The following is a 27981-nucleotide window of genomic DNA, read 5'->3' as shown; positions in this document are numbered from 1 at the left end:
TCTGCTGTCATGATTTCTTCGTTTTATCAACAATGCAATTGTTAGCAATCTTCTGGTCTTGGAGGGAGGACAGGGAGCTGAAGTGCTCCTGTTGGCCATCTCTAGCAGGATGCCATGCTGACAGTGGGTTCAGCAAGGAAAGGCCAGGGCTTGGCCAGGCGGACCATTGGCACCTTCATCGTGAGCTCCTGAAAGGGACTCCATTTCCCCAGTTCCTCTGTCTGCTAGGCATATCCCAAAACAGTACTGGGCTCTGAAAACTGCCCAAAAAGAAGTCATAGCACACGTGGTCTGAGCATCTGCCTTCCAGAGGGCTGCTTTGCAGGACAAACACGGAAACATGCAACCTAATACTTGATGGGCACTCTTTGTGTGTGTCTTTTTTTTTTTTTTTTTCTTTTTTGGTCATACTGGGGTTTGAACTCAGGGCAGGAGCTGTACCACTTGAGCTACTCCTCCAGCTGATGTGTGTCTTTTCTTCCTCCAGGGGGAGAGGGCACCTCTAGAAGCCAGTGACACTCTCAGTCCACCCTGTTCTGCCCCACACCTGGCACTCACTTTCACAGGCTTGTGAGTGAACATGTCTTCTACCATCTCCCCAGGATGTATCATGACCTGGAGATGTGCCCAAGGACGCTCCAATGGTGCAGCACACGCCTGCCTCAAGGCCTTTGTTCATGCTGTTCCTTTGGCTAGAGCATGCCCTCCCATCTGCTCCCATATCTGCCAAGTAGATTCCTGCAGCTCTCAGGAACTCTAGCTCCACCTTCTGCAAAGCTTTACCCAAGTCCTCTGGCACCTAGGGAGCCCATCCGCTTCACTTACCCTTCTTTTAGTGACACTCAGGGTAACTCGAGGTCAGGTGGTCTTAGCCCCACTTTACATATGGAGAGACCAAGGCTCAGTGGGTACAAAACTTGTCCTAGGAAGCCATGGATCTAGTAGTGGCAGCGTCAGGTTTTGCAGTTGGATCCCAGAGGGAACTCCAGACTGACCTCCTGTCACATTTTATGTTATTCTTGGAGTTGAGTCCTGTCTGCTGCTATTAGTCACTTTGCACTCACCTGTAAGGGTACCAAACTATTTATTCCATTGTTCTGCCAGTGCATCTACCTGCCTACCTGCTTACCTCCATAGTTCCTTAGGTTTTTGTGGGCAGAAGCACAGTCCCTGTTCTCTAACCTAGTTATAGATGGAATTGCACCCTAAGCATTCTCGTTGTCTGATGGCCCTCTGAATGGTCATGTGGCTGCCCCCAATCAGCTCTAAGCTTTGCCACTAGCCCAGCTAGTAAGGAGGAGCCAAGGGACCTCTGGGCCCTTTGGCTGTGTCTCTGTTCCTCTGCCTGCAGGTGGAGGTATGGACACCGTCCCTGTGATTACAGCTCACCTGGCAGCTTGTCATTAGAGGGTGTCATTATGTACCTGTCCTAGATGAGTGCTCACAGAGCCTCTGAAGTCTGAGACCAAGTGTCTGGGTGCTGGCCCATGCTCTGAGATTTCGTCCCCTGTGAGGGAACAGGGCTTTAGAAACATACTTTAGTCCACCCCCAAGGGTCCTGTCTCACCCCTAACCCAGGAGCCTGCCGCAGCCCCTGGGGAGCCGGGAAACCAGGAGAACAGGGATGATGTGGTGGGATATGAGTGCGACATGAACAGGTCACTCACCGTGCATCAGTTAAGGCCCAGAAAGGGCAGATGGGTTAGACTCCTGAGGGTCTGAAGAACATGAAGAATGCATTGACCTCTTGTGAGTCAGATGGCAAAATGGGAATTACTCTGGGTAATTGCATTTACCCCAGGACAATGAAGGAACATACCTCAGGTCCCACAGATATGAGCATAGGTGCCAAGTAGCATTTGGTCTGCTGTGACTTTTATAGAAACTTCTGGGCTGGATGATCCTGGGACTGCAATGAAGAACCACATGGAAAAGCTTTGGAAACAGCCCCATTGACCCTTAATTTTTCCCATGAACAGCCATCAGTACCACTATGTCACGGGGAAACTGAGGCTGCAGCTCAATAGGATTGTAAGGCAAGAACACATTGCCCTGTCCCCGCCCTCAGGAGCAGGCCAGCCATCCTTCACTCCCCGAGACTGTTTATGATTGGAGGGTTCACACACAGCCTCTGAGTCCTTCCGGCAGCTCTTCAAGACTGCTTAGCAAGTAAGGAAACGGACTGCTGGAGAAGTGAGGAATTTGCTTGAGGTCACACTGTTGTCTCACAGGGTTGAGGCCAGAATTCTATCCTGTGGTTTAGACCGGCCTTTCCTCTGCTATCGCATCCACCAGGCTTTGCAGAAAGTGACTGTCCTGTCCTCTCTCTCTCTCTCTCTCTCTCAGGGGTCCTTGGTGAATTCTGTCATGGTTATTTAAGGAACCTTGCTTAGAAGTCCCCACACGCACGCAGTTCCCCATCGCCAAGAAGGCGTGGACTCCAAGATGATTATAAAGGAATACCGGATTCCCCTGCCAATGACTGTGGAGGAGTACCGCATCGCCCAGCTGTACATGATACAGGTGGGTTCAGGGTGAGGTGGGCAGTTCTGTGTGTGCAGACACCTGCACATGGGTCCAGTGAGGTCCTGTTCTTCACTGCGCAGGGTCTGCACCATGAGCTCTTGGTGAGCAACATCTGTGCCACTTTGTACGTGCGGCTCAGCACATGGGGACATCGTGAGACCTCCGTGGCATCGGGTTATCTCTCCAGACCTGTATTCCCAGGGCCACAATTCTAACACTCTTCCTTGCTTGCTTTTACTACCTGTCACCTAACCGACCACATCTTAGTTAGCTCAGGCTGCCATCACAAGTACCTTCACCTATGACTTAAGTGGCATCTCAGATTGACTTCTGCTAGGGCTGGTTTCTGGTTGAGGTTTTCTTCCTGGGTTGTATATATCCACCTTCTCCCTGTGTCCTCAAATGGTGTGTGTTGGGTGGGGGGTACCTGTAAGTACACTAATCTCATCATGGAGACCCCACCTCATGACCTCATCTAAACTTAATTGCCTCCCAAAGGACTCACCTCTGTGTGTACCATAACATTGGGGGTTAAATCTTCAGTGTAAGGATTTGAAGGAGACATAACACTGAGTTGGTAGCACCCCATTTAACAGACAGGGAGGTGTGATGCTAGAGAGGTTAATGACTTGCCCAGAAAGGATATGTGGCCTTTACTGTCACACCTGAGTTTGAGGATGACAGAATCTGTGAGGAGCCAGAGTCCACCACTTACTCCTGAGAGACATTGCTAGTCTCCCTCCTCAGTGCCTGGCCAGCCTAGAGCACAGGATGTGTCCTCACTGAGGGGCACATGTCCTCACTCTGTGCCTCCTGCTTAGCCCCACTGCTGGCCTTCTGCCCAGCCTCCATGCTTAGGGCCTCATGGTCTCCCATACCGATTATGAGCCTGGCTCCTCTGGGTATATTGGATGGAGTCTGTGGTCCCTGTTACCAAGTAGGGCCTACCTACAGCTTCTCACTGTATAGCCCCCTAGATAAACCATTGCACTGAGCCCTCAGTGGGAAGAAAGCTGTAGTGGCAGGGCCTCCACCTCCTGTTCCCAGATTTTCCTGGTGGGCTCACACCTTCAGCCTTATTTGGGGAGGGGTTATGAGCCCCCAACAGTGCCTGGAGCCCTGGCTCCAGTCTGGGAGGAGCTTTGTGGAGCTATCAGAGTTTAACCAAGATCCTTACATGGGAATCTCAGCTGGAAAGAGAGCAGGAGGTGCCCTCAGCCTCTCTGGGGGGCTGTTTGCTCTGAGCTGCTTTAGAAGCGCCACTCAATTCCCTCTTGAACCACTTACCCCTTAATTATTTCTAGAGAGCAAGGAAAGGAAAAGGCTTAAATCAGGCCCCAGCTCTGAGCATTCTGGAAATAGTTCAGCCTATTCAAGGACCAGGCTCATCTGCCAAGGTTACCATTTGTCCTGTTGCTTCTCAATTCCCACCCCAACAGTGAGCCCCCTGATCCTAGCAGGCAGCCCCCATCTGCACCTGGCCTGCTGGGGTGGACAGTCAGGTTCCGGGAGAATGGACCTGGAGGTCTCTGGGATATCTCAGGACTTCTCCAGCATAGAATCACCTCTGACTCTGGCCCCCTCCAGATACCTGCAGTTTCTACAACATGTCTTTATCCAATGAATGTAATTGTTGAGTAACCCACAAGCCCCATTGTGATACTCAGACCTTCATTTCATCTGCTCTGAACAGTCCATTGGACCAACACATGCAGTGTCCATTGAGGAATGTGGATTGTTAACTAGGATTGTGGTAGATTGAAATGTCACCCACCTTGTAGATCATGAGTGTCAAAACTGTCACGCCCAACAAAGGGGCATCACTTCCAGCTGAACTGAGCCAGGGTGGCCTCTTAAGTACTGGCTGGACTCCTCTACTATTCTGAGCTTCTAGAGTATTTCCCTGTGTTCCTTCTGGTGAGCAAGCACATGTACACACATCTGCTTTCCCCTAAGATAGAAAGGTGAAACCAGCCAGGTGTCACCAGGAATTGTTTCTGTGCCAAGTGTTAGCATACCAAGAGGGGTGGCTGGGGGATGTGGTTGGAATACACACCAACATGTGCACAGATATGTGTGCACACACATACCTATACAGACATGCACAATCACATTCCAGTTCTCATAAACTTGAGAGAGGCCCACAGGCCTGAGAACTGGAGGGATATGACATGCCTGAGACCTTGGAAGGATGTGACATTCCTCTCTGGCCACTCTCAGTACCAGCGCAGCCCCTTCCTCTGACACCAGGTCCCCTGCAAGGCAACACCAGGCTCTGCCCAAGAGACTTAAGGGTGGTCCCCCAGCCTTTCCTTATGGCCCACATTGGCAGGAAGGCAGAGAAGACTGAGTCCCCATGTAGCAAAAGCATTGCAGCAAATTCTAAGTAAAGAGGTTGTGACACCCATGTTTATGTGTGGCCCTGGCTTGAGGTTGAGGTGTGATCTGTTTCCAGGAAACAGCACAGCTAGGAATCTGGTCTGTTGGAGGAAGTGTGGGCTTTTAGGGCCTAGCTGACCCTGGGTTGAGTTCTAGCTGTGCTGAGCAAACAGTTGAGCCTCCTCAAGCTCAGTTTTTTCATTTCTAACATAAGCTAGACTTTTGTGGAGGTCAGCCTGAGAAGCTCTGAAAGGTCAGTTTCCTGTTTTAAAGATGGGTAGCTGGGCACTGGTGGCTCACACCTATAATCCTAGCTATTCAGGAGGCAGAGATCAGGATGATCGCAGTTCCAAGCCAGCCTGGCAGATAGTTCACAAGACCCCATCTTGACAAAACTCATCACAAAAAAGAGTGACTCAAGGTGAAGGCCCCGAGTTCAAACCCTAGTACCGCTAAAAAACAAAACAAAAAAACAAGGGTTGGGGGAAATTGAGATTCCCCAGAGCCAGGGTTGTAGCTGCCCAGCTCCCAGGTGCCCCTGGAGAGCTTAGTTCTCTGTGTGGCAGTCACATCTTCATAATGCTGTTAGAACAGTAAGTCAAACTCTGATTTTCTGTGTTCTACCTGTGCAAGGCTGGTTTCAGAAGTGAATGAAGCACCCCCAGCATATCTGGGGAGACAATACAACTGTAGCCAAGTGAAATATAGGCAAGGGTATAGAGGGCCAGGGGACAGGAGAGGGGTCTGGCCCCAGGCCGCAGGCCTCAGGCAGACACTCCGTGTTCTGTACTGGGCCTTATGAAGCAGCTGCATTTTCATGGAAAGACTAGCAAGGAGGCTCAGTTCATTTCTCACCGCGCTGCCCACAGCTGGCAGCAGCTGGGAAGAGACCTTCTTCTGAATTAGCCGTCCCCATGAGGTTGCAGGAAAGATGAACTAAGCTTGCATGTAAAAGCACCTAGCATTCATCTAAGTAGCACTCTATATGCATGGTATCAAAACAAAGACCAAGTGATGGCCTTCTAGTAGGTACTTTTTTTTGTTTTTTGTTTTTTTTTCTAGTAGGTACTTAGAGAGGGTTTGCCACCCCAGGAGTGGCCAGAAGGGCTTGGCCAGGACCCTGGACAGCTCAGAGAGCTGCTGCCTACAGGTGTTTCTTCATGTTTGTACCCTTGGTCTTCAGCAGGGCCAGACTGTCTGCTGACTCAGTTTTCTGAGGGAGGTACCACACACTGCTAATGGAAAGGTTGGGGGCAAGGATGTACGTTTCCTTTGTGGCAGAAGGCAGGGTGAGCTAAGAGGAGCTTGCTCCTCCATGTCAGGGCAGGCCACCCCTCCATCATTGTGGCCTGTGGAGACCCAGGAGTCAACCTGGGAAGGTCTGGCTGCCCTAAGAGATGCCAGCTCCGGAGGTCCTGGTGACAGTTAGGGACTAGACTTGGTGGTTCACTCAACATTCTTTACCAAGTATCCTCTGTGCAGAGGCGCCAAGGTGCTGTGTGGGGTCACCCAGACTCCAGGGCCACTCTTACTCTGCTGTTACCAACTGTGGCCCTCACACTTCTGAGCTCCCCACTGTATCCATCCCCCATGAGTGACCACAGCTATCCATAACCATCACCCAGTGATGAGGATAGTCCAGGTGCCCTGAGCCTGAAGTACATCAGCTGCATTAATCCTCTTGATAACCTGTAGAGTTGTGGTACCTTTCCCCAGCATTACAGATGAGGAGGCCCAGGGATGTCAAGGAGTCTCTCCAGGGGTGCACAGCTGACCTGATGATGCCAGTCCTTGTCTGGAGACGTGGCCAGCCACTTTCCATGCTTTGAGTGCTTTGAGATCTTCTAGTCTATCCTGTCTCTTACCTTTTCTGACGTTAGAGCTATGATTAGATTGCAGGATGCCCTCTTCCCCTACCATCTTTACACAGCCCTACTCCTTGCTGCCAGAGACAACAGATACTCATATGTGCACATATAACTCGAGGTCACTTTGTAGGCAGCCTGGCCTGAGTGGTGTAGTTGGTCTAGAGTCACCACCTCTGAGGAAAGTCACATGGTTGTGCAGGAGGTGCAAAAACCCCCCTGAGAAGCGAGGTTTCCCCTGCTGGGCAGGTGAGGATCAGTAGGTGGTGCTCCTGTTTATCTGACAGTCAGGCTGAAGCTCAGTCACAGGAGTCCATTGTGACTACTCACCCAGCTGGTTGATTAGTGTCCCCCCCACACACAAAATTCACATCTACCTGCAACTTAGGAGCATGACCTTGTTTGTAGGTAGGGTCTTTGTATATGGAATTAGTTTGGTTTTGTTTTTGAGACAGGTCCTCATAGCCAAGGCTGTCCTGGAACTTGCTATGTAGCTCAGGCTGGTCTCAAAGTCAACAATCCCCCTGCCTCTGTGTTCCAAGTGCTAGGATTATAGGTGTGCACCACCATGCCTGGCTCTGTATATGTAATTAGTTAAGGATCTTGATATAAGATAACCTAGGATTAGGATGGGCCCTAAATTAAATGACTGTTGTTTCTATAAGAAGAAGAAAGGGGGCTGTTGGAGTGGCTCAAGCACCTGTCTAGCAAGTGTGAGGCCCTGAGTTCAAACCCTCAGTACCATCAAAAAAAAAAAAAAAAGCTGAAAAGAGGACAGAGAGGAGCACAGGGAAGACTGAGACAGAGATCAGAGATAAGAGTGAGGCTGCCACTACCCAAGGAATGCCAAGGATTGCTGGGAGCCACCAGAAGCTGAAGAGGCAAGGAAGAATCCTCCCTAGAACCCTTGGGAGAGTTGCTGAGTCAGCATGCCTCCTTTTCCAGGAGGAGCCTGGGAATGGCTCAGGCCTAGTTCTGTCTGAGTGGACAGGGGACTTTTGTTCAGTAATACCCCCAGCACCCTGTGAGTCCAGGGTGAAAAACCTTCCCCTAACCCTGCCCCTTCTCCAACTTCCCCTGTCCTGCACCCATAGCTGCATGGTAGGTGAGGTACACCCTTCCACCCTCAGAAACTCTTGCACATCTCATTGAGCCTCTCAGCACCCCAATGGATTAGCTTCCTGGTATGGTACAGAGAACCACGATCTGGTGACTTGAAACAGCAGAGATTTGTTCTCTTACAGTTCAGAAACACAGGAGCTGGAAATCAAGGTGCCTGCAGAACCGAACACTTTCCAAAGGCTCAAGGAGTGAGGGCCTTCCTTGCCTCTTCCAGCTGCTCCATGCACTCTGTGACTTGTGGCAGCCTCACTCCGATTACACCTGCAAAGACCCTACTTCCAAATAAGGTTCTAGGTAGATGTAACTTTCAGGTGGGAGAGGGAGGGTATTTCAACCCTTTAAACCAGGGGTTGACTAGATAGATAGCCCCATTACTACATTAGCTTTAGAAACAGACCAGAGAGAAGTGACTTGTCCAGGCTGAGAGAGAGTTAGCCACAGAGTTAAAATTAGAATCCATTTATTTCTTCAAATTTTACCAAACACCTGCCCTGCCCTGTGCTGAGGAGTTTTCTTGAGGCAATTAGGGCTGTAGGATGAGCAGACCCTGGAGTAAAACAAGTTCAAGACCCAAGTCTTCCATTTAGAATTGTGTAACAATTCTCTTAACCTCCACCTCTCTTAACCTCCACCTTCTTATCTGCATATGGAATCACAGCAATATCGCCCCTTGCTCCAGGGGGTGATGCAGGAAATGAAGGAGAATGTGTGCACAAAGCATCAGCCCAGCCACGGTCCACGGCTGCTGAGAGGCAGGAGCTTAGAAAGGTCCAGAACACAGGAGCTGTTTGCATTGCCAGTCTAGTCCCTGGCCCCTGAGCTCCATGAGAGATAGAGATGGCACACACCTGTCTGATCCCACCTCTGGCCTCCTCCTGGGTCTTTTCTTTTATCAAAAGGGGCTCTAGTCACTCTTGGCCCTGGAGATGGAGCACATCTTTGTGCCCTGCAGAGGTCATGCTCATGTGAGGCAATGCACTGGGAGCAGCTGTGTGTGCACACGCTTCTGGCACTTGGATGTGCACACTTAGCCAGGCATTGAGCGTGTATACACATGGACACACAGCTGCTGTTCAGGAAGCTGACTAGCAATGGCCTTGGCTATGCCGTCACATCACCATGGAAACAGGCACTAGGCTAAAGTCACCAGCATCTCAAACATCACATCTTTGCATAAGCAGAAAAGTGACTTTTTGGACACTTGACAAGGACATTGGTGACAGAGACACTTAGATATGACCCAGATGTCTTCTCTGTCAGACAGAGTCACCAAACCCCTTCCCATTCTTAAATTTTAGTTAGTCCAAGAGGTAGGAATGGTTTTGATAGTTTTATGATACCTTAATTGATATAAGAGTCATATAATTCATTCACCTAACCTAAAATGCAGGTCAGTGGCTGTTAGCATATTCACTGAGCTATGCAGCCATTGCCACCGTCAGTTGTAGGATATTTTCATCTCCCTAAAAGGGAACCACTCATCTACTCCCAGCCCCTGGTAACCACCAATCTGTTTTTAATACTTGAACTTTGTCCACTCCACACATTTCACATCATTGGTACCACACAATATGTGGCCTTCAGTGTCTGATTTCTGGCACTTAACATGTTTTCATTTCCTGTTTGGCTACGGGGTCTGCTGGGGCCTGAGCCCTTGCTCCTGCAAAGATGCTTCAAAGCATTATTAAAAATGTCTGGGTCCCCATGAAGCCCTAATATACCCAGGCTTACCAGGAGATCTGGGTAGGAATGGGGTAAATCTTTAAAAAGTTCCAGTCCTGCACCTGCTCATGGTCATCATTAACCAGCTCTTGAGTACACACGAGATGAAACATCAATCTGCCTGTAAATTTCAGCAAGCTTTGTTAGATGGGAACACGGGACATTGCTGTACACCCGTAGGAGTACCATTTACTATGTGGTATGAATAAGCTGTGTCTGTGAGATGCGAAAAAAAAACAAAAAACATGTTTTCAGTGTTCATCCACCTTGTAGCAGGTGTTGGTACCTTCATTCTGTTCTATGACTGAATCTAATCCATTGGATGAATACACCACATTTGTTTAGTCTATTAACTGGCGTTTGGGCTATTTCCAGCTTTTGGCTATTGTGACTAAATATCTGTAAATTTTTGTGTGGGCATGTTTTCCTTTGTTTTGAGTAGATACTGTTGCCCATCTTTAACCATCCTAAGGTATGGAGTGCTGACTCATTGTGGTGTGGCTCTGTATCGTCCTAATGACCAGTGCTGAGCATCTTTGCAGGTGCCTCTTGGCCATTTGTTTGTATTCTTTAGAGAAATGGCTATTCAAGCCCTTTGCCCACTTTTGAATTGGTCACTAGTCTCTTTGTTGTTGAGTTGGAGTTCTCTGTGCATTTTGATTATAAGTTCCTGATACAAGGTATATTACTGACAAAAATTTTCTCCCATTATGCGGGTTCTCTTTTTTTTTTTATACACAAGAGTCACTAATTTTGATGAAAGTGCAGTTTATCTGTGTTTTATTGCTTTTGTCTAATCCAAGGTCGTGAGATTTATGCCTGTGTTTTATTCTTAGAGTTGGAGAATAGGGTCTCGTGTTTATTCCTGGGCAGCTTGAACCCCATTTCTCCTATGTATACTTCCCACATAGCTGGGATAACAGGCATGTGCCACCACACCCAGCTTTTATTGGTTGAGATGGTATCTCTCAACTTTTTTGCCCAGTCTGGCCTTGGCTCAATCCTCTGCTGCCTCTGAGCAGCTAGGATTACAGGTGTGAGCCCCTCACCCAGCTTTCTAAGAGTTTTATAGTTTTAGCTCTTTCATTCAGGGGAATGTGTGGTTTGGTTTGGTTTTTTGGGGAAGTTGATGGTACTGGGGCTTGAACTCAGGGCCTCACATTTGCTAGGCAAACATTCTACCAATTGAGCTGCACCCCTTCCCCTTTTTGCTTTAGTTGTTTTTTAGCTAGAGTCTCAGGTTTTTTTGCCTTGGGCTAGCCTCAGATTATGATCCTACTACATACAGCCCCCTAAGAAACTAGGATGGCAGACACACACCACCAGTCCCAGCTTTTTATTGAGATGGGATCTCAAAAATTTTTTTTCCCTAATGTCCTCAAACTGTGATCCTTCCCATCTCTCCTCCCAAGTATGTGGGATTACAGGTGTGAGCATTTCAGGTGCTCAGCCTGAAATGTGTTTTTAATAAGTTAGTAACAGAAACAGTGAAAAAGTCATGTCCTCTGGGGAGTTTTGTGGCCCCTCTGTGCTGCCCAGGGATCCTGCCAAAATTCCTGCTGCCGGCCCCCCACCAGCTGCTCTGGCCCCCTGGCTGGCTAGCCTCACACTCACTTCTGTCCCTAGCCTGAGAATGTGCTTATTGCAAATGTCCTCCCAGCAAGAGACTTTGCCTTTGGAGTCTCTAGAGACCACGCCTAGCATGCTGTCCTTCTGCCTTGCTCAAAAGAGCCCTGAATCCATGTGTACATGCTTCACACGTGTGCATACACATGCATGCCACATGCACACAGACATCCTGAGCAGCAGCTTTGGTGAGCCCACCATGAGGCCATAACCGTTGTTCTCCCAGGTCATATACTGAACCTGAGACACACATTTCTACCCTGGGATTAGGCTTTTTGGCAATAAGTCCCTCCAAAGATCAGGGACCCTGTGCCTGGCCCCAGCCCATGTCATACTGTGAGCCGACTGCTTCTCTCATGTCAGGACTACTGGTCAGGAGAAGCTATGGCTCATTTTCCCACACTTGGTGGCCAGGGCAGTGAGAGAAGACAGCTCAGAGCCACACTTGCTTGGTCCAGGTAGGGCTCTGGAGGGAGGCACTTAGGGCATCAGGGCATGTGGATCCCCGAGTGTATCCTGCCAATGCCCCTTCTTCAGACACAGCCCCCTTATTCCTCTAGACAAGCCAGCCATGGTTTGGCCCATCAGAAGGGAAGGGGCCTGGTGCCTGTGCAGTGCCTGAGATTCCAGGTGTCTGCAACTTCCTCTCTTTTCACACTGCATGGTCACCCGTGGCCTGGGAGTCTTGGCTGTTGCCTTGGGTGAGCTGCCTCCAGCACTCTGTGCCTCAGTTTCCTCACTTGTAGAATGGGGAATGCAGGCTCTGAGGTGCAGAGAACATGCTGGTGCGAGGATGAGCTTCAGGCTGAGGCAGGGTCAGGAAGGCTCTCACTAAGGCTCATCACACACCCCCAGCTGCCTCTACTGGAAAGGCTTTTCCCTGCCCACACTGGCTCCTGATAGCAATGGCCAGCCCATGACTGCTGTCTCTCCAGCACGCTCCAAGAGTGCCCAGATCTGAGGCCCTATGGGTCCCTCAGGAGGCTTCATGCTTTGGCCATGGAGGGGGGATTCCTCCCCAGCTGTGTCCTGCTCAGAGGCAGATGGGGGACCCATCTTCTCCCCTCTGCTGTGTCCTCAGTTCCCATTCACCAGCATCAGTGGCTGACCCAGGGCCAGAAAACATGGCCAGGCAGAGAAATAGCAGCCTGGCCCCTCACCTCACTGTCGCTACACCTCTCCACATCCCCAGAGCCTCCAAGCATCAGAGTCTCCAGGCCTGGCTCCTCCATTAGGGAAGCAAACCTCAGAGATTTCTGAGCTTTGAACTATAAGGACCTCTGCCTTCCCCTATGTTGGATGAAGCTAGAGTTCTGACACTCCCAGAGGGAGAGAAGGGCCATCCATTGTTCTCCAGGGCCTTGCCAACTGATCAGAGTCAGTGGTAAGTTGGAGGGGCTGGCAGAGTGACTCAAGTGGTAGAGCACCTGCCTAGCAAACACAAGGCCGTGAGTTTAAAAAAAAAAAAAAAAAGTAATGAATTGAAGCTTCCCTTTGCAATGTGACTGAGGAAGGGTCCTCAGTGGCCTGGCCTTCTGAAGGTGGAGTACTCTGAGCAGACTGTAAGCTTTTCTTCCCCAGTTAGATTTCTTACAATCTTTTGTTGTTTTGAGATAGGGTATCCCAGATTGGCCTCAAACTTGAGATCCTCCTGCCACACCCTGCTGAGTGCTGGGATTACAGATGTGAACCACCACACTTTCCAGTCTCTCTTTATTTTTGAACTGCCAGTTCTGAGCTCAGGGTCTCACACTTCGTAAGCAGGCAGGCACTGTCACTGAAGCCATACCCTGGCCCCGTCTGTTCACTTTTAACTCAAGTACTTAACATACAGAAAAGTATGTGAGATTCATAAATGCCTACTATGGCAGGTCACATCAAGTGAACACACCTGTGTAAGCAGCGCCAGTTCTAGAAACAGAACTTTCTCAGCTCTGAGCAATAACTTGCCCTCTGGGTCCGAGGAGCTCTGACAAAATAGTAAGGATACCATACAATCCACTCATGTCAGGTGTGCAGCCAGGTCCTATACTCAGAGTTGTGTGACCGTCACCACTGTCTAATTCCACAAGTGTTCAGGGGCTGGCCCATTGATACAGCTCATAGTCTGCATGTTACATGCCCTGGTTTTGATCCCCAGTACCCTCCAAAATGTCCATCAGAGTATTTGTGTCACCTCAAAAGACACCTATGCCCATTAGCAGTCACTCTTCACTTCACGTATGTCCCTCAGCCCCAAGCCACCTCTACTCTACTTTCTCTCTCTACAGATCAGCCTATTTGGGACATATCATAGAGATTGAGTCACTATGTATGACTCCATCTCTTTTGTGGCTAGCTTCTCTCATGTGATGTTTTCAAGGTTCATCCATGCTGAAACACACATATCAGTACTTCATTTCTTCATGTGGCCAAGTAATATTCCATGGTATGGGACCATATTTTGTTTCTCATTTTTCAGTTGGTGGAAAGTGAGTTGTTTCCACCTTTGGGCTATTATAAATAGTGCTGCAACAAACATTGGTGTATAGTTTTTGTGTGGGCACCTGGCATCAGCTAGTGGAATTAGTCATCTGAAGGCTTGGTGTACAAGTACAGTCATCCCCCATAACTAATAATAAAATAGAACAAATGTAACACACTGAAATAAGTTAATAAACTTATGAATTGTTAGGCCTGTGGAGTGGTTCAAGTGATAGAGCACTTGCCTAGTAAGCATAAGGCCCTGAGTTCAAACCCCAGTACCGCCAAAAAAAGAAGTTACTGCTGCAAGCTGGGCATCAGTGGCTCATGTCTATAATTCTAGCTACTCAGGAAGCAAAGATCAGGAGGATCGCAGTATGAAGCCAGCCCTGGCAAATAGTTCTCAAGACCCTATCTTGAAAATACTCATCACAAAAAAGGGCTGGTGGAGTGACTTAAGGTGAAGGCCCTGAGTTCAGACCCCAGCACGGAAAAAAAACCCCAAACTTATAATTGTTTATTTCTGGAATTTTCCGTTTAATATTTTGAGACCATGGTTGACCTCACATAACTGAAATTACAGAAAGCAAAACTGCAGATAAGGGGAACTACTGATCTGTTTGAATCCTGGCTTTCAATTCTTTTGGGTACGTACCCAGCAGCGGACTTGCTGGTCATATGCTCCTTCTGTGTTTAACTTTTTGAGAACCCTCCAAACTGTTTCCCACAGTTTTTATATACCCATCATTTTATATCCTATTAACAGTTCAAAGTGTTCCACTTTCTCCACATGCTTACCCACATGGGTGATCTGCTTTTTTTTCAGTACTGGGGCTTGAACTTGGGGCCTATACCTTGACCCAGTCCACCAGCCCTATTTTTTGTGGAGGGTTCATGAACTACTTGCCCAGGCTCGCTTTGAACCTCAATCCTCCCTCCTGATTGCTGCCTTCTGAGTAGCTAGGATTAGAGGCATGAGCCACCAGTGCCCAGAAGTGATCTGCTTTTTTTAAAAATAATAATCAATAATAATAATAATAATCTTAATGAGTATGAAGTACTATCTCATTGTGGTTTTGATTTGAAGGCATTTTTCATGTCCTTCTTTCTTAGTTGTTTGTATACCCACTTTAGAGAAGAAGCTATTCAAGTCCTTTGCTCATTTCTGAGTGGGGTTGTTTGTTTTGCTGTTGAATTATAGTCCTTTATCATGGATACAAGTCTCTTACCACATACGTGATATGCAGATATTTTCTCTTGGTCATCAGTTTATCTTTACTCTCTTATAGTGTCATCTGATACTATTTTTATTTTAGTGAATGCCAATGTATCTTTTTCTTTTGCCATTTGTTCTTTTGATACCATATTTAAGAAGTCATTGCCAAATCAAAGGTCATTATTTGCCATGTTTTCTTGTAAGAGTTTTATAGTTTTAGTTCTTGCATTTAGGTCTCTGGTCCATTTTGGGTTTATCTTTGTATATGGTGTGAGGTAAGACCTAGTATCATTCTCTGGCTTGTAGATATCCAGTTGTCCCAGCACCATTTGCTAAAGGCTCTTCTTTCCCCATTGGATGGTCTTGACACCCTTACCAAAAATTAATTGGCTACCAATACATGGTTTGTTTCTAGACTCTCAATTCTCTTCCATTGACCTGCATATCCCATGACAGTACTACACTGTTTTGATTTCTGTAGCTTTTTAAGTAAATTTTGATATAGGAAAGTATTAGTCCTGCAATTTGATTTGGTTTTGTTTTCAAGATTGTTGCCTATTTCAGCAATAATGAATATGAAACATTTTAGCATCAGCTCTTCTGTTTCTACCAAAAAAAAAAAAAAGGCCATCAGTATTTTGATAGTTATTGCATTGGATCTATAGGTTTCTTTGGGGATTATTGCTATATTAATATTAAATCTTCTGGTCTTGTACAACGAGTATACATAATCTGGAATTTAGGCTGTTTCTCTGTTGATTTAGGCCTTTAATTTCCTTCAGTTTTGTGGTTTTCCCTGCAAGAGTTTTTCATCTCTTTGGTTAAATTTTCATCTTTTTGGTATTTGTACTTTCAGGTACTATTGTAAATGCAGCTGGTTGCTTAATTTCCTTTTTGCATTGTACCTTCATGTACTAGTTTTGTATCCTGCAGCTTTGCCAAATTCATTTATTAGATCTCACAGATTTGGGAGTGATTCCTTAGGGTTTGTTTTTGTTTTTTAAGATAGGGTATCACCATGTAGTTTAGACTGGCCTCAAATTTTTAATCCTCCTGAGTACTGGGATTACAGGTGTGTACCACCAAACACAGCTGCTTCTTTTTTTATTTTTTATTTATTTATTTATTTATTTTTCAGTACTGGAGTTGTTTGCAAGACAGGTAGTCTACTCTTTGAGCCACACCTCTAGCCCTCATTGGGGTTTTTATATAGCAAGGTGAGATAGTTTTATTTGTTTACAATTTGGATGCCTGTCATTTCTATTTCTTGCATAATCGCTCTGGGTAGAACCTCCATTCAGTACTGAGTTGAAGCAAGAAAGTGGGCATCCTTATCTTGCTCCTGATCTTGGGAACTTTCAGTCCTGGAACAGAAAGGAGTCAGAAGAGATAATTAGCATGTGTGTGCTAGGGCTTGGAGAGGGAATCTGGGGCCCTTTCAGGGATGAGGGCACATGGAGCCTGGGTCTAGATTTGGGGGAAGGGTCCTAAAGTGTGACAAGAGAAGCCAACCTCACAGCCAATCCCCCTCTTACCTTTCCACACCTATGCTCCATCTCCTAAGCCCCTCCCTTGTGCAGACTGCTCTGACCACACACATCATGGTGTTTTGTCCCCACAGAAGAAGAGCCGTAATGAGACGTATGGTGAAGGCAGTGGTGTGGAGATCCTGGAAAACCGGCCCTACACTGATGGTCCCGGTGGCTCCGGGCAGTACACACACAAGGTGTACCATGTGGGCATGCACATACCTGGCTGGTTCCGCTCCATTTTGCCCAAGGCAGCCCTGCGGGTGGTGGAGGAATCCTGGAATGCCTACCCCTACACCCGAACCAGGTGTGCCTACCTCTGCTTCCTCCTCAGCATACCACCTGGGGGGAGGAACCTTGCAGCACAGGTCCAGGGGCTGGGACCTCCAGGCAGGCTGTACCCTTCCACTCCCAATGGTACCAGGCTCTGGCCCAGATGGATACTCTGAAGGTTCCCCAGGACAATCACATGCAGAAGAAGGAAAGCTGGAACCTGGGGTGACTCCCAAGCTACCCAAGGGTGGAGGCCACAAAGGCAGGAGTTGAGTGAGAGCTGCTGGAAACCACTTTGCTTCTGGAAAGTTCAGGGAATGCCAACTCATTCTAAGTTCAGCCGAGCAGGCCAGCCAGTCAGCCTGCTAGAAGAAATGTGAACTAAGGGTGGACCATTAGGGTCCTCCACCTCTGGGCCCTTCAGCTGTTGTGGCAGTGTTTTGCTACATCCCATGCTGATCAGGGCTTGACTCGGGGCTCCCAGCAGGGGATCCCCACTCCATGGCCCCCAGTACATAGCTCAGCACTGCTAGGTTGTGTGGACAGGGGCTGCTCCTACTAGCTATACTTTCACTGAGCGGTGTACTCCTCACAAGCCTCCCAGAGCCTCCTTTCCCAAGCCCACAAACCCAGGGAGCACCTGGGACTTGCTGGAGGATTTCAGGAGCTCATCTGCATCTCAGAAAAGGGCTGTTCCCCTCCTGCCAGAGCCAGCTCCTCTGGGGTGGGGTAGCATGTCCCAGCAGTCCACTGTCTGCTATAGCTGTGCCTGCCTTCCTACCATACCATAAGCAAGTGGATGCCAGATGTGGGACTTCCAGAAGCTGCTAAGAAAGCTAGGCAGCTCCTCCCTGTCTCCCCTCTCACCAATCCTATCCTTCCCCCAAGCTGGCCTGGCTGTTCTTGGGATAAGGTGACAGTCTAGGAGGTGAATGGGGCTATCCCATCTCGGCCAACCCTACCCTCCTTCTCTCCCTGTCTTGCCCCTACCCAGTGAGGTTCAACAGGCAGCCACTGCCCCCCTAAGTGTAGTCCTGATGGATGCTCTCCTGCCCTCAGATTCACCTGCCCTTTCGTGGAGAAGTTCTCCATCGACATTGAGACCTTTTATAAGACCGATGCTGGGGAAAATCCCAATGTGTTCAGCCTGTCCCCCGTGGAAAAGAACCAGCTGACAACAGGTGAGCAGGAGGACTGGAACCCTGTGTGGCCGCATTCTATACCCCCATCCACAGGCTCCACTAGAGCTGCCCCTCATCCCCTGGCCTGGTGGAGGGAGGCTCAAGGGCAAGACAGGACAGATTTCCATGTTCTTGACATACACCCCAAGTCTACAAGCCTTTTCCTCCATCCCCAGAAGTGCACACATGTGCTTGGGGCCACATGTTCTTGGGGAGCCACCCTAGCCTGACAGCTATGCATCACTGCCATAGGCTGGCGGCTATGGCAGATGATGGGCCTGTGTCCCCTGGGGGTGAGTGGCCTCCACTTCCCTCCCCTCTAGATGATATTGCCCTGCAGGAAACAAGCCCAATTTGTTAATCCTTTTTTTAAAAAAAAGGACAGAGATCAGGATTTTTTCGTGTGAAATTTCCCAATTCCTAAACACTGGCAACTAATTAAAAATCTTGGTAAATAATCTTACACTGGTCAAGCAAAACACATCTGTGGGCCAAATGCAGCTCTGCAGTTCCCTCTGTCCAGAGGGGTTTTTTCAAGTGGGTCAAATAGCCTGGGTCCCTCCTAGGATAAGCCCTCAGCATCATAGGGCCACCTGGCTCAGGCTGCTGTCTGGACACCTTGTCTGGCAGGAAATGGCCAACGTGTCCAGCTGCATCCCCATCACTTTGTAATAGCTGTCCCCTTCCCCAATAGTGATGGTTCCCTAAGACCCCACCTCATTTCACCATCAGTGCTGCTGGGACCTTTAGCCTCACAATCCCACTCCTCTGGCCAAAATGCCACCTGGGAAACTTATCAGCCTTCTCATCTGTCCCTCTCCCCACCCCCACATTCTCCATGAAAATTCACCTCCCAGTATTTCTTCAGCTCATTGCCTCATTTACCTGGTTTGTCTGGTAGTAGGCTGCACATAGACCATGGATTTTGCTGAGATAACCTCAAAAAACACAACAGAAAAGGAGCAGGCCTGGCAGTCAGTGAGCAGGCGGGAGTGGTATCCTCACTCTGTATCATTTCCCTCCCACGTGTCAAGGCCAGAGCCCTGCAAGGACTTGGGGGAAGAAGGCCTGAGAGGGATGAGGTAGACGTTAGGCAGACATGGCCACTCATAGGGTGTTCCACAGACTTCATCGACATCGTCAAGGACCCCGTGCCCCCCAACGAATATAAGACAGAAGAAGATCCCAAGCTGTTCCAGTCAACCAAGACCCACCGAGGGCCCCTGTCCGATAACTGGATTGAGGAGTACAAGAGGCGGCTCCTCCCTGTCATGTGTGCCTACAAGTTGTGCAAGGTGGAGTTCCGCTACTGGGGTATGCAGTCCAAGATCGAGAGGTTCATCCATGACACAGGTGAGCACACCCGGAAGTGTGGGCACGAACTTACCGGCCTACCTGCCTGTCTGCCTCTCTGCTCCATGTGTTTGCCTGCCATTGTCTGCTTTCTAAAAGGAGACCCCAAAGCCCGTGTCCAGCTTCACCTGGCCTGTCTTAGCCATCCTTGAATACTGTGCTGAACATCTGATGCCCAGATGTTCCCGACCTGAAGTGAGCAGTCCTAGGGACAGCCTCTCTGCTGCCCATCAGGGCTTCCTGTTCCCAGGCTTTGTTTCCTTTACCCTAGGCCCAGCCCCCAGCTATGGATGCTGGAAGTTCCCAGTGGCAGAGTGACTCAGACTTTGTTGTTCTTTGCACCTACACAAGCCTGCCCAGAGCAGGGGTCCAGGGATCAACAAGTGCCTGGGGGCTCCCAGCCCAGCAAGTGCTCTCCTTCCCTCCCTAGAGCCCTTAGTCTCTACCATATAACATGACATCAGCACCCAGGCTGGTCCCAGCCCCAGGTTCATGTCCTTAGAGAGGCACCCAGGCAGCTTCAGGTAGATACCTTGTGATGTCACAAACAAGAATGATATAATTTAAATATGAACCAGAGGTACGCTATTAATAACACACTTCACCCTTGTTACATTGTTCATGATAACTCATAAAGGTAGCCATTGTTGTGGTGTTTATATAGGAAGGAACAGAACTCTAGAACAAATGTTCTCTGTACCAGCAGTAGGGGTATCTCCATAGACAGCCAGGTGCAGTGTCAGTGCTGGAGACCCCAAGAGAGGCATGTGTGCTCAAAGCAGAGCTCTAGAGTCTGAGGAGGTGTGTCTTCCACCTGGAGAGGCAGAGATGCAGTGTGGACAGGGCCTGAAAAGTGAATGATGGTGTCACCAGCTCCAACCCCAAGGCAGAATCTCAGACACATCATGCACTACTCCTTTTCCAGGAGAGATACCAGTGTCCAGGGGAGGTGGCTGGAAAAGGGTCTCCTCCCACTGTCCAACCACATGGGAGCTGAGATTGACCCAAAGCAGCCTTCTATTACCCAGGGCTCATAGGCTGGGACCCACATTACCAACTCTGAGGTCAGAAAACGGTATCTTGGACACAGTGTGGGTGTCAATCAGACTGCCTGCCAGACTGGGTTTTTCCCCTCTTGTTGTGGGTCCTACTTTCTGAGATGGGAGTGACAGTTCTCACCTCACAGGGGTCATGTGACGAGCTAGGCAATGGCTCCCCATTCCTGCTCAGCCTACCCATGCCCTTCCTTTTTCTTTCTCTACCTCCAGGAATCTGTCAGCTGTATGACCTGTCTCACTTTCCCCTTGAGACTTCTCTGGGGTTAGCTATGCATGGGCTCCTGGCTCATGAGCCAATGGTGCCCAGGCCTCAGCCTGCTCCTGACACATGAAGCTACTAAGATCCAAGCCAAATTCAAGGACTCACAGCCCTCTAAAAGTTAGTTCTTCCCTCAGAAGAGAAAATAGGTTGATGGAAAGAAAAGACACAATCTCTAATGTCCAGTTACAGCTCTGCCATATAGCAACCTGTCTCTTTGCCTCTCTGAGTCTCACTTTCCTCATCTGTAAAATGGGTATAATAACACCAGTCCTGCAGGCCTGCTGCAGGATCCAAGGATGGCTGTGGCACACAGGCACATCTGAACACTGTAAACATTAATGTTCTCACAAGCAAACCCACATGAGCTGGGCCTGGTTTCCTTGGGTGGCCTTGGAGAGGAGACTACCAGGGTTGGTACAAGTCTTAGCTGTCCTTGTTGCTGCTTGGACATCAACAGAGTGTTGTGTCCCAGCCCTTCCAGCCACTCAGGAGAAGGCCTTGCTCAGACTGGCTTAGAGCAGCACCGTGAGACCAGCAGATAGGCCCAGAGGAGAACCAGGACTCTCTAGTGCTGAGTGTCTGACACCCCACCAGGGCTTGGGCCAGCTGAAGGAGAGCACCGTCCCACAGCTAGGCGTGCAAAAGCTTCCACAGATGGCCTCTCAGAAGGATGGGTTTAGGAAGGAAGGCACCTGGCTGTGGAGGCAGGCATAAGGTGAGGAGAGGGAGGAAGACCTGGGAACCAGCCTGAGATCATGGCAGAGCCGGGCCACTTGCAAGACCATTCAGTGTTCCAGAGGAAAGTGGAAGATGTATGCCCTGTGAGCCAGCCACCACTGCTTCCAGGTTTGGCCCCTGAAGAGACTCATGCAAGTTCACAAAGAGAACAAATCATTATTCCATTTGGCAAATGAGCCAAGGGCCAACTGGCAGGAAAAGGACTAAATAAAATGTGTTTCAAACATGAAATCATGCCACAGCAAACCCAATGCCCTAGAGCCCCATACAAGTGTAGACATGGATAAAACTCACCCAGAGAAGCAAGTGTGTGTAGAAGCACACAGCATGACATGTGTGTAGAAGGCTCTGTTTCTGGGGACACTCTTCCTTTGCTGGGCAATGCAGATATGGATGTTTTATTTTCTTTTGATGTTTGTTTGTTTGTAGTACTGGGGATTGATCCCAAATCCTCATGCGAGCCAGGCCAAACACTACCACTTGAACCATGTCCCCAGCCCTCTTTTCTTGTTTTGTAAAGCAGCCTCATGGATACATAAGCTTACATGCCACTTTACCTGTGTAAGAGAGCAGTTAGTTCAATTTTAGGACATGTATTCATAGTTGTGTATTGGACTTCAGAGTGCCACATCACCTCAGGGGTGGGGTCATCTGCACTCCCACCCTGACCAAGGCTACTCCAAGCTGCTTTCTGTCTCTATGGTTCCTTTATTACTATCTTTTTTTTTCTTTTTAGTGGGAACGTGGTTTGAACTCAGAGCTTCAAGCTTGCAAAGCAGGCTCTCTACTGCTTGAGCCACACCTCCAGTCTATTTTGCTCTGGTTTTTTGCAGATGGAGCGTGGAGAACTGTTTGTCCAGGGTGGCCTTGAACCACAATATTCTCAATCTTAGACTCCCAAGTAACTAGGATCACAGGTGTGAGCCACTGGCACCTGGCTCCTTTTTTACTCTTCATACCTTAAAAAGAATTTTATTAAGCTGAGCACAGTAGTACACATCTATAATCCCAGCACTCAGGAGACTGAGGCAAAAAGATCTCAAGTTCAAAGCCAGCTTGGGCTACATACCCTGTCTCAAAAAAATAACGATATATTTTTGTACCTTATTATATGTATATAATATAATTCTCTCTGTCTCATATGCATAATGAAATGCTATTAAAAGCATTTTTTAAAAAGAAGGACCAATCCACTATGAACTTGAGCTTGATTTTCCATGGAAAATTCAACAGGAAAAGTAAACCAAGCACTGAGACAGGAGACTCTAAGGAAATCCTATTCCACTTCCCTCTGGGGCAGGAACCCCCACATTAACTATGGCTTTTGACCAGATACACTATAATAGGAAGCACCTCCCCTTTAGTTGTAGAACCACTGTGAATTTGTGGGGTCATTGGGAGCCAGGCCTCTCATTTACAGGTAGGGAAAGTGAGGCACAGACAAGCAGTGATTCTAGCCTGACTTGCACCTTGGGTACTGCTGGCCCAGGAACCTCCTGGGCACTCTGACTTCAGCCTTCCCCTGTCCCTCTTGCTCGTGCAGGCTTGCGGCGGGTGATGGTGCGTGCCCACCGGCAGGCTTGGTGTTGGCAAGACGAGTGGTATGGGCTAAGCATGGAGAACATCCGGGAGCTGGAGAGGGAGGCACAGCTCATGCTGTCCCGAAAGATGGCTCAGTTCACTGAGGATGAGGGGGCTGCAGAGCTCGCCAAGGACCATGCCGCCCAGGACCAGGAGTCTGGGGTGCCCCCTGAGACCAGTAGCAGCAACGGGGAACCTCTGGTGGGACGGGGCTTGAAGAAGCAGTGGTCCACGTCCTCCAAGTCCTCAAGGTCATCCAAGCGGGGAGGTGAGCTGAGCTCCAGCACTGCCCAGCCTCTATCCTGGGGTCCCTGTACCCTGTAGCCATCCACTGCTGTGTCCTTCTAGCTCTGAAAATGACCTCTTTCCCATAGACTTTATGGAGCTAAGCCTGTCAGGGCACACAGAACCTTCTTTTTCTTTATTTATTTTTTTTGGTGGCATTGAGGTTTGAATTCAGGGACTCATGCTTGCTAGGCAGGAGCTCTTACCACTTGAGCCAGTCTACCAGCCCAAAGTCCTTCTCTTTCTTTTCTTTTTTTTTTTTTTTTTTTTTTTCTGTAGGCATTTTCTAGTCCTTCTCTTTCTAACTGTGCCAGGCTAGATCTCACCATGCGGTGAAGTTAGGGCCCCCATCTAGCAGGCCCCCAGAATAACCTACACAGCTTAGGGTAAGACAGACTGAGGAGCCCAGGAGATAGGTCTGGATGGGCTCCCCAGACCTGCAGAGGGGCCTCACCTTCTGAGGGGCGCACATGAGACATCAGATCCTGGCAAAGGGATGATGCATGGTCCCCCCCATGCAGGCCAGCATGTCCCCCGAAAGCCCACTTTCCCATGAGCCCAGCCCTGGGCTCAGCTGTGGAAAAAGATGGTGCTGTCACCTCCCTATCTTCCCTCACTACCCTGAGTGCTGTACCATTTGTCTGCTGTGCTGTAGTTGAGTTTAAGGTGTTTGTTCACCATCACACCCAGGTCAGAGGCCCAGAAGCACACCATGCACATCTGAACACACATCCTAGGCTTAGGCCCAATGCCCTATACCCACATTCTCCCCAGACATGGCTACCCTGTGTCAGATGGGCTGTGGGGCTCTTCTTGAGGGATCCAGGAATTTCTATCAAGATGGGTCCAGGATACCCCTCCTGCCTCCTCTTCCATCTCTGAATCTTCCTGGCTCCAGAGGCAGCTTCTGACAATGCCTGCATAGGCCTGTGGGTTTTCCTCACACCTCCCTTCCTGCTGTAGCTGGCTCAGCAGGGCCACTAGGCCCTCCCCTGCAGGCTGGCAGTCAGTCTGAGTTTTACCTTCCAGCTAGCCCTTCCCGCCACAGCATCTCAGAGTGGAGGATGCAGAGTATCGCCAGAGACTCAGATGAGAGCTCGGATGATGAATTCTTCGATGCACACGGTAGGTCGGCAGCTCCCTATAGCCCTTAGGGACTTCCTGGGTGTGGCAGGAAGTGGTGGGAATTGCCCAAAGCTGTGCTATTCCTGTGACCTATACCTGTGCCATCCTAGGGGCAGCCTGAGGTTGGGGATGGGGCACAAAGGATGAGATACTATCACCAGGAGGCCAGCTCCTTTGAGTCTGGGGTCTCAGACTCATCCTAACCAGAAGTCAGGATGTGCTATGGTTCTGGCAGGAGAAGGCTTCTTTCTTGAAATACCCGAAAAGGATATACAGTAACATGGAGGCATTTTTTTGGTGGTACTGGGGGGTTGAACTCAGAGCTTCCTACTTGCTAGGCAAGGGCTCTACCACTTAAGCTACACTGCCGGCATGGAGGCATTTTTTCTTATGTGAATTTATTTCTGTAAGAAGTATAACTTACAGTATTCTAAATTTTATTTTGTACTTACCTTGTTTGTCTTGATTAAATTAATACAATTAATGCAAATTATATACACATGTAATATAGACACTTTAGAAAATGCAATAAATAGAGACTAGATGAATTGTCCGTTTTCCCACCAATCCCAAAATAAGCACCATGAGCACACAGCTGATGGATCACCTGTGCTGGAAAGGTGCAAGTACCAACTCACTGGCTTGATGCCTTGACTGTTTTTCTCAAAGAGGTTGAAGGGGCTGGGCAGGAAGGCACAGGGAGATGGGTTCCTCTGGATGCTGAGTCAGTCCCCAGTGTGTGCGGCAGGGCAGAGGCTCAGAAAGGGATGAGGACTTGCTCACAGATACACAGTAGGGCAGGGGTGGTAAAAGCCCTCTTATGCCACCACTGTGGCTCAGAGGAGCAGAGGATCCACCTAAGTGTAGCACCTTAGTTAACTAACCAGTTGGCCCTAAGGAGAAAGAACTTGGAGACTCAAGTGTCCAGCCAAAAGAAAAGTGCCTTGTTTACCTGGAGCAGGACTACCTAGAAGGGGTGGCAGGTGGTTCTTGAGCCAAATTCTGCATGAGGGGCCTCTCTGAGGGTGATGTCTTTGGTGTCCCACCCCTCCCAGCTGGCACTTTGTCCCTGACAAGAGGAAAGTACACATCAAGTATAGGAAAAGCTGTAAAAGAGAAGAGAGAAAGCTGGAGATGCCTGAGCCTCAGTGTCCCAGGGAACCTGGCTCAGGAGGCCATCTATGGCTGGGCATGACCCCAAGCCCGGACAGCTGCCTCTGCCCTAGAGGAAGTTCCAGAAAAACAGAAGTAAGGATCAGGTATGCAGTATTCAGAGAAGTCTTTCTCACTAAGCTGCTCTCATTAAAAGATATCAGCACCGGGAGTCACTGGCTCACGCCAGTAATCCCTGCTACTTGGGAGGCTAAGATTGGGAGGATCACAGTTCAAGGCCAGCCCAGGCAAATACTTCTCCAAAATAACCAGAGCAAAAAGGACTAAAAGTGTGGCTCAATTGGTAGTGCCTGGTTTTTGAGCACCTATTTTGCATGAATGAGCCCTGAGTTCAAACCCCAGTTCCACCAAAAAATAAATAGAAAACAAAAGACATCAGTTACTTGGGAGACAGAAGCAGGCGGTTCAAGAGTTCCAGGCCTCCAGGCACCGGTGGCTCCTAGCTACTTGGGAGGCTGTAATCCTAGCTACTTGGGAGGCTTAGATCAGGAGGATCGTGGTTTGAGTCCCGCTCAGGCAAATCATTTGAGAGACCAGAGCAAAGTGGACTAGGGGTATGGCTTAAGTGGTAGAGCACCTGCTTGGCAAGCTGGAAACCCTGAGTTAAAACCCCAATCCCACCAAAAAAAAAAAAGTTCCTGGCACAGTTAGGAACAAGGACAAGAGTAGTTCAAGTGGTAGAAGCTTGAGGCCTGGGTTCAATCCTCAGTACCACAAACAAAACAAAACAAAACAAAAAACCACCCTACTGAATGGATAAACAAAAGGATCAGGTTCATCCATAAAAAGAAAGTAAGCTCTGAGACATTATAACGTGGATGGACCTTGAAAGCGTGATGCTACGTGAAAGAAGCCAGGCACACAAGGCCATAGAGTATGTGGTTCTGCCAACGGGCAAGTGGACAGAGGACAAAGCAGATTTGTTCCTGGTGACCAGGGGCTGGGAGGGAGGTGAGGACTGACTGCTTATAGGTAAGGGTTCCATTTATGGGTAATGAAAATATCCTGGAACTGGAGAGTGGTGATGCTTGCACAGTATTGTGAATGCATTAAGTGCTACTTTAAAATGGATTACATGGTAAATTTTAATGTTATGTGAATGTGACCACATTTAAAAAAAAAAAAAGGAAAGGTCAGGTGGTATGCAGCTGCATGGCTGTTATTTTAAGAGGGCAGAGAGCAGAACCAAGCACACTAGACATGTGGACTCAAGCACAGGGTCTCTCAGTGTGGCCCCCAGTCTCCAGTGAAGCCCCTACCTTCCCAGAGGACCTGTCTGACTCGGAGGAAATGTTTCCTGAGGACATCACTAAGTGGAGCTCCAATGACCTCATGGACAAAATGGAGAGTCCAGAGCCAGAGGACACACAAGGTAACCAGCACTAGAAGTCTTTGGAGCTTGCCCGCTCCTTTCTCACCCAGCTTCTGCACAGTGCTGAGATCCAAGGGCTTGGGCGGACCCCTGACCCAAGTTCCCTCATCACAGTTTCAGCCTCAGGCCAGGCTACCCAGTTGGACCTCAGCTCACAACACGGCTTCTGTGTTGCAGATGGTCCGTACCGCCAGAGTGGCCCTGAGTTCACAGTGGCCTCCAGCGTGGAGCAGCTGAACATCATTGAGGTGGGTACCCACCTGGGTGCTGAGGATCTGGGGCTGTGCTGCCTGAACTGCAGGGGGGGCAGGGCACAGAGGACCTATTTTGGGGTTCAGAATAGAACTCTGCACCAAAGCCTCACATCCATGCTTGTTGGAGCACTGGCTGGAAAGGCCCAGGGCATCCTTTCCTTGCAACTGTGCTAGGGAAGGGTCTGCCAGCCCTCGCTGATGTCTGAGAACCAGGGACAGCAGACAGCCCCCAAGGAAGACCTTGGCCAAGCTCCACCTGTTGGGAAAGTAAAATGAGAAACTTGTAAATTCCAGATCAAAAATAAGATCTTCACCTTGTGCCCAGCCTGTCTGCTGTTCCTGAAGATAAAAAGACGGAAGGGAAGAAAGCAAAAGTCGCCTAGGCAGAAGTGATGTGGCCGTGGCCTTCGAGGTGGCCCGTGGGGTCAGGCAGAGCTCAGTGTGTCCAATAAAGCTGTCTTTGTGGAGTCTATGTCCGCTTCAGGGGTTCTTTGCTGGAATTCATCCCCTCCTCCTCCACCTGCGGGCAGTCAGAGCTGTTTGCACTGAAGGCAAGAGCCAGGCTGAGTCAGGTTGTACCATGCTGCGGTCACACTGCTCTGGCCCCAAGCTGCCTGACGTGGAGACAGCACTGCCATAGGAATTCAGGTCACCGGGGGGAGTCTGGCAGGGGGAGCATCTACACCTCTCCCCTTCCTCCTGGGGTCTTCTTTGAGGTCTGGGGTCAAAGTGAGCTTTTCTGGAAGGAGCAACAGATAAGGGGAGTGATTTCCAGATGCTACTTAATGGCTACATAAAGCAGAGCCCCTCCCCCACTTGCAGCACACACAGCTCTGACTGCTCCCAGTGGAGGGGCAGAGGGGCCTGGAGCTCAGGAT

General features: G+C 49.1%; 1 protein-coding gene across 17 annotated transcripts in view; it reads left to right on the top strand.

Annotated features, from left to right (window-relative positions):
• Pitpnm2 (phosphatidylinositol transfer protein membrane associated 2) overlaps window positions 1-27981 on the top strand; it is a 137278-nt gene that overhangs the window by 94995 nt on the left and 14302 nt on the right. For 13 of the 17 annotated variants that reach the window (XM_020159454.2, XM_020159453.2, XM_020159448.2 and 10 more), the window contains 8 exons: window positions 2347-2523; window positions 16541-16755; window positions 17781-17902; window positions 19028-19255; window positions 22857-23162; window positions 24209-24304; window positions 26745-26849; window positions 27027-27097. In XM_020159454.2, coding sequence (XP_020015043.2) covers window positions 2446-2523; window positions 16541-16755; window positions 17781-17902; window positions 19028-19255; window positions 22857-23162; window positions 24209-24304; window positions 26745-26849; window positions 27027-27097 — 1221 coding nt within the window. In that variant the 5' untranslated portion in view covers window positions 2347-2445. Of the gene's footprint in view, window positions 1-2346; window positions 2524-16540; window positions 16756-17780; window positions 17903-19027; window positions 19256-22856; window positions 23163-24208; window positions 24305-26744; window positions 26850-27026; window positions 27098-27397; window positions 27576-27981 lie in introns of those variants that run through there. The other 4 variants (XM_020159452.2, XM_074060691.1, XM_074060693.1 and 1 more) reach the window with 3 other exon arrangements.

This window comes from Castor canadensis, chromosome 18 (assembly GCF_047511655.1).
Source record: "Castor canadensis chromosome 18, mCasCan1.hap1v2, whole genome shotgun sequence".
Taxonomy (NCBI): Eukaryota; Metazoa; Chordata; class Mammalia; order Rodentia; family Castoridae; genus Castor; species Castor canadensis.
This window is presented reverse-complemented; position numbering and strand designations above follow the sequence as displayed.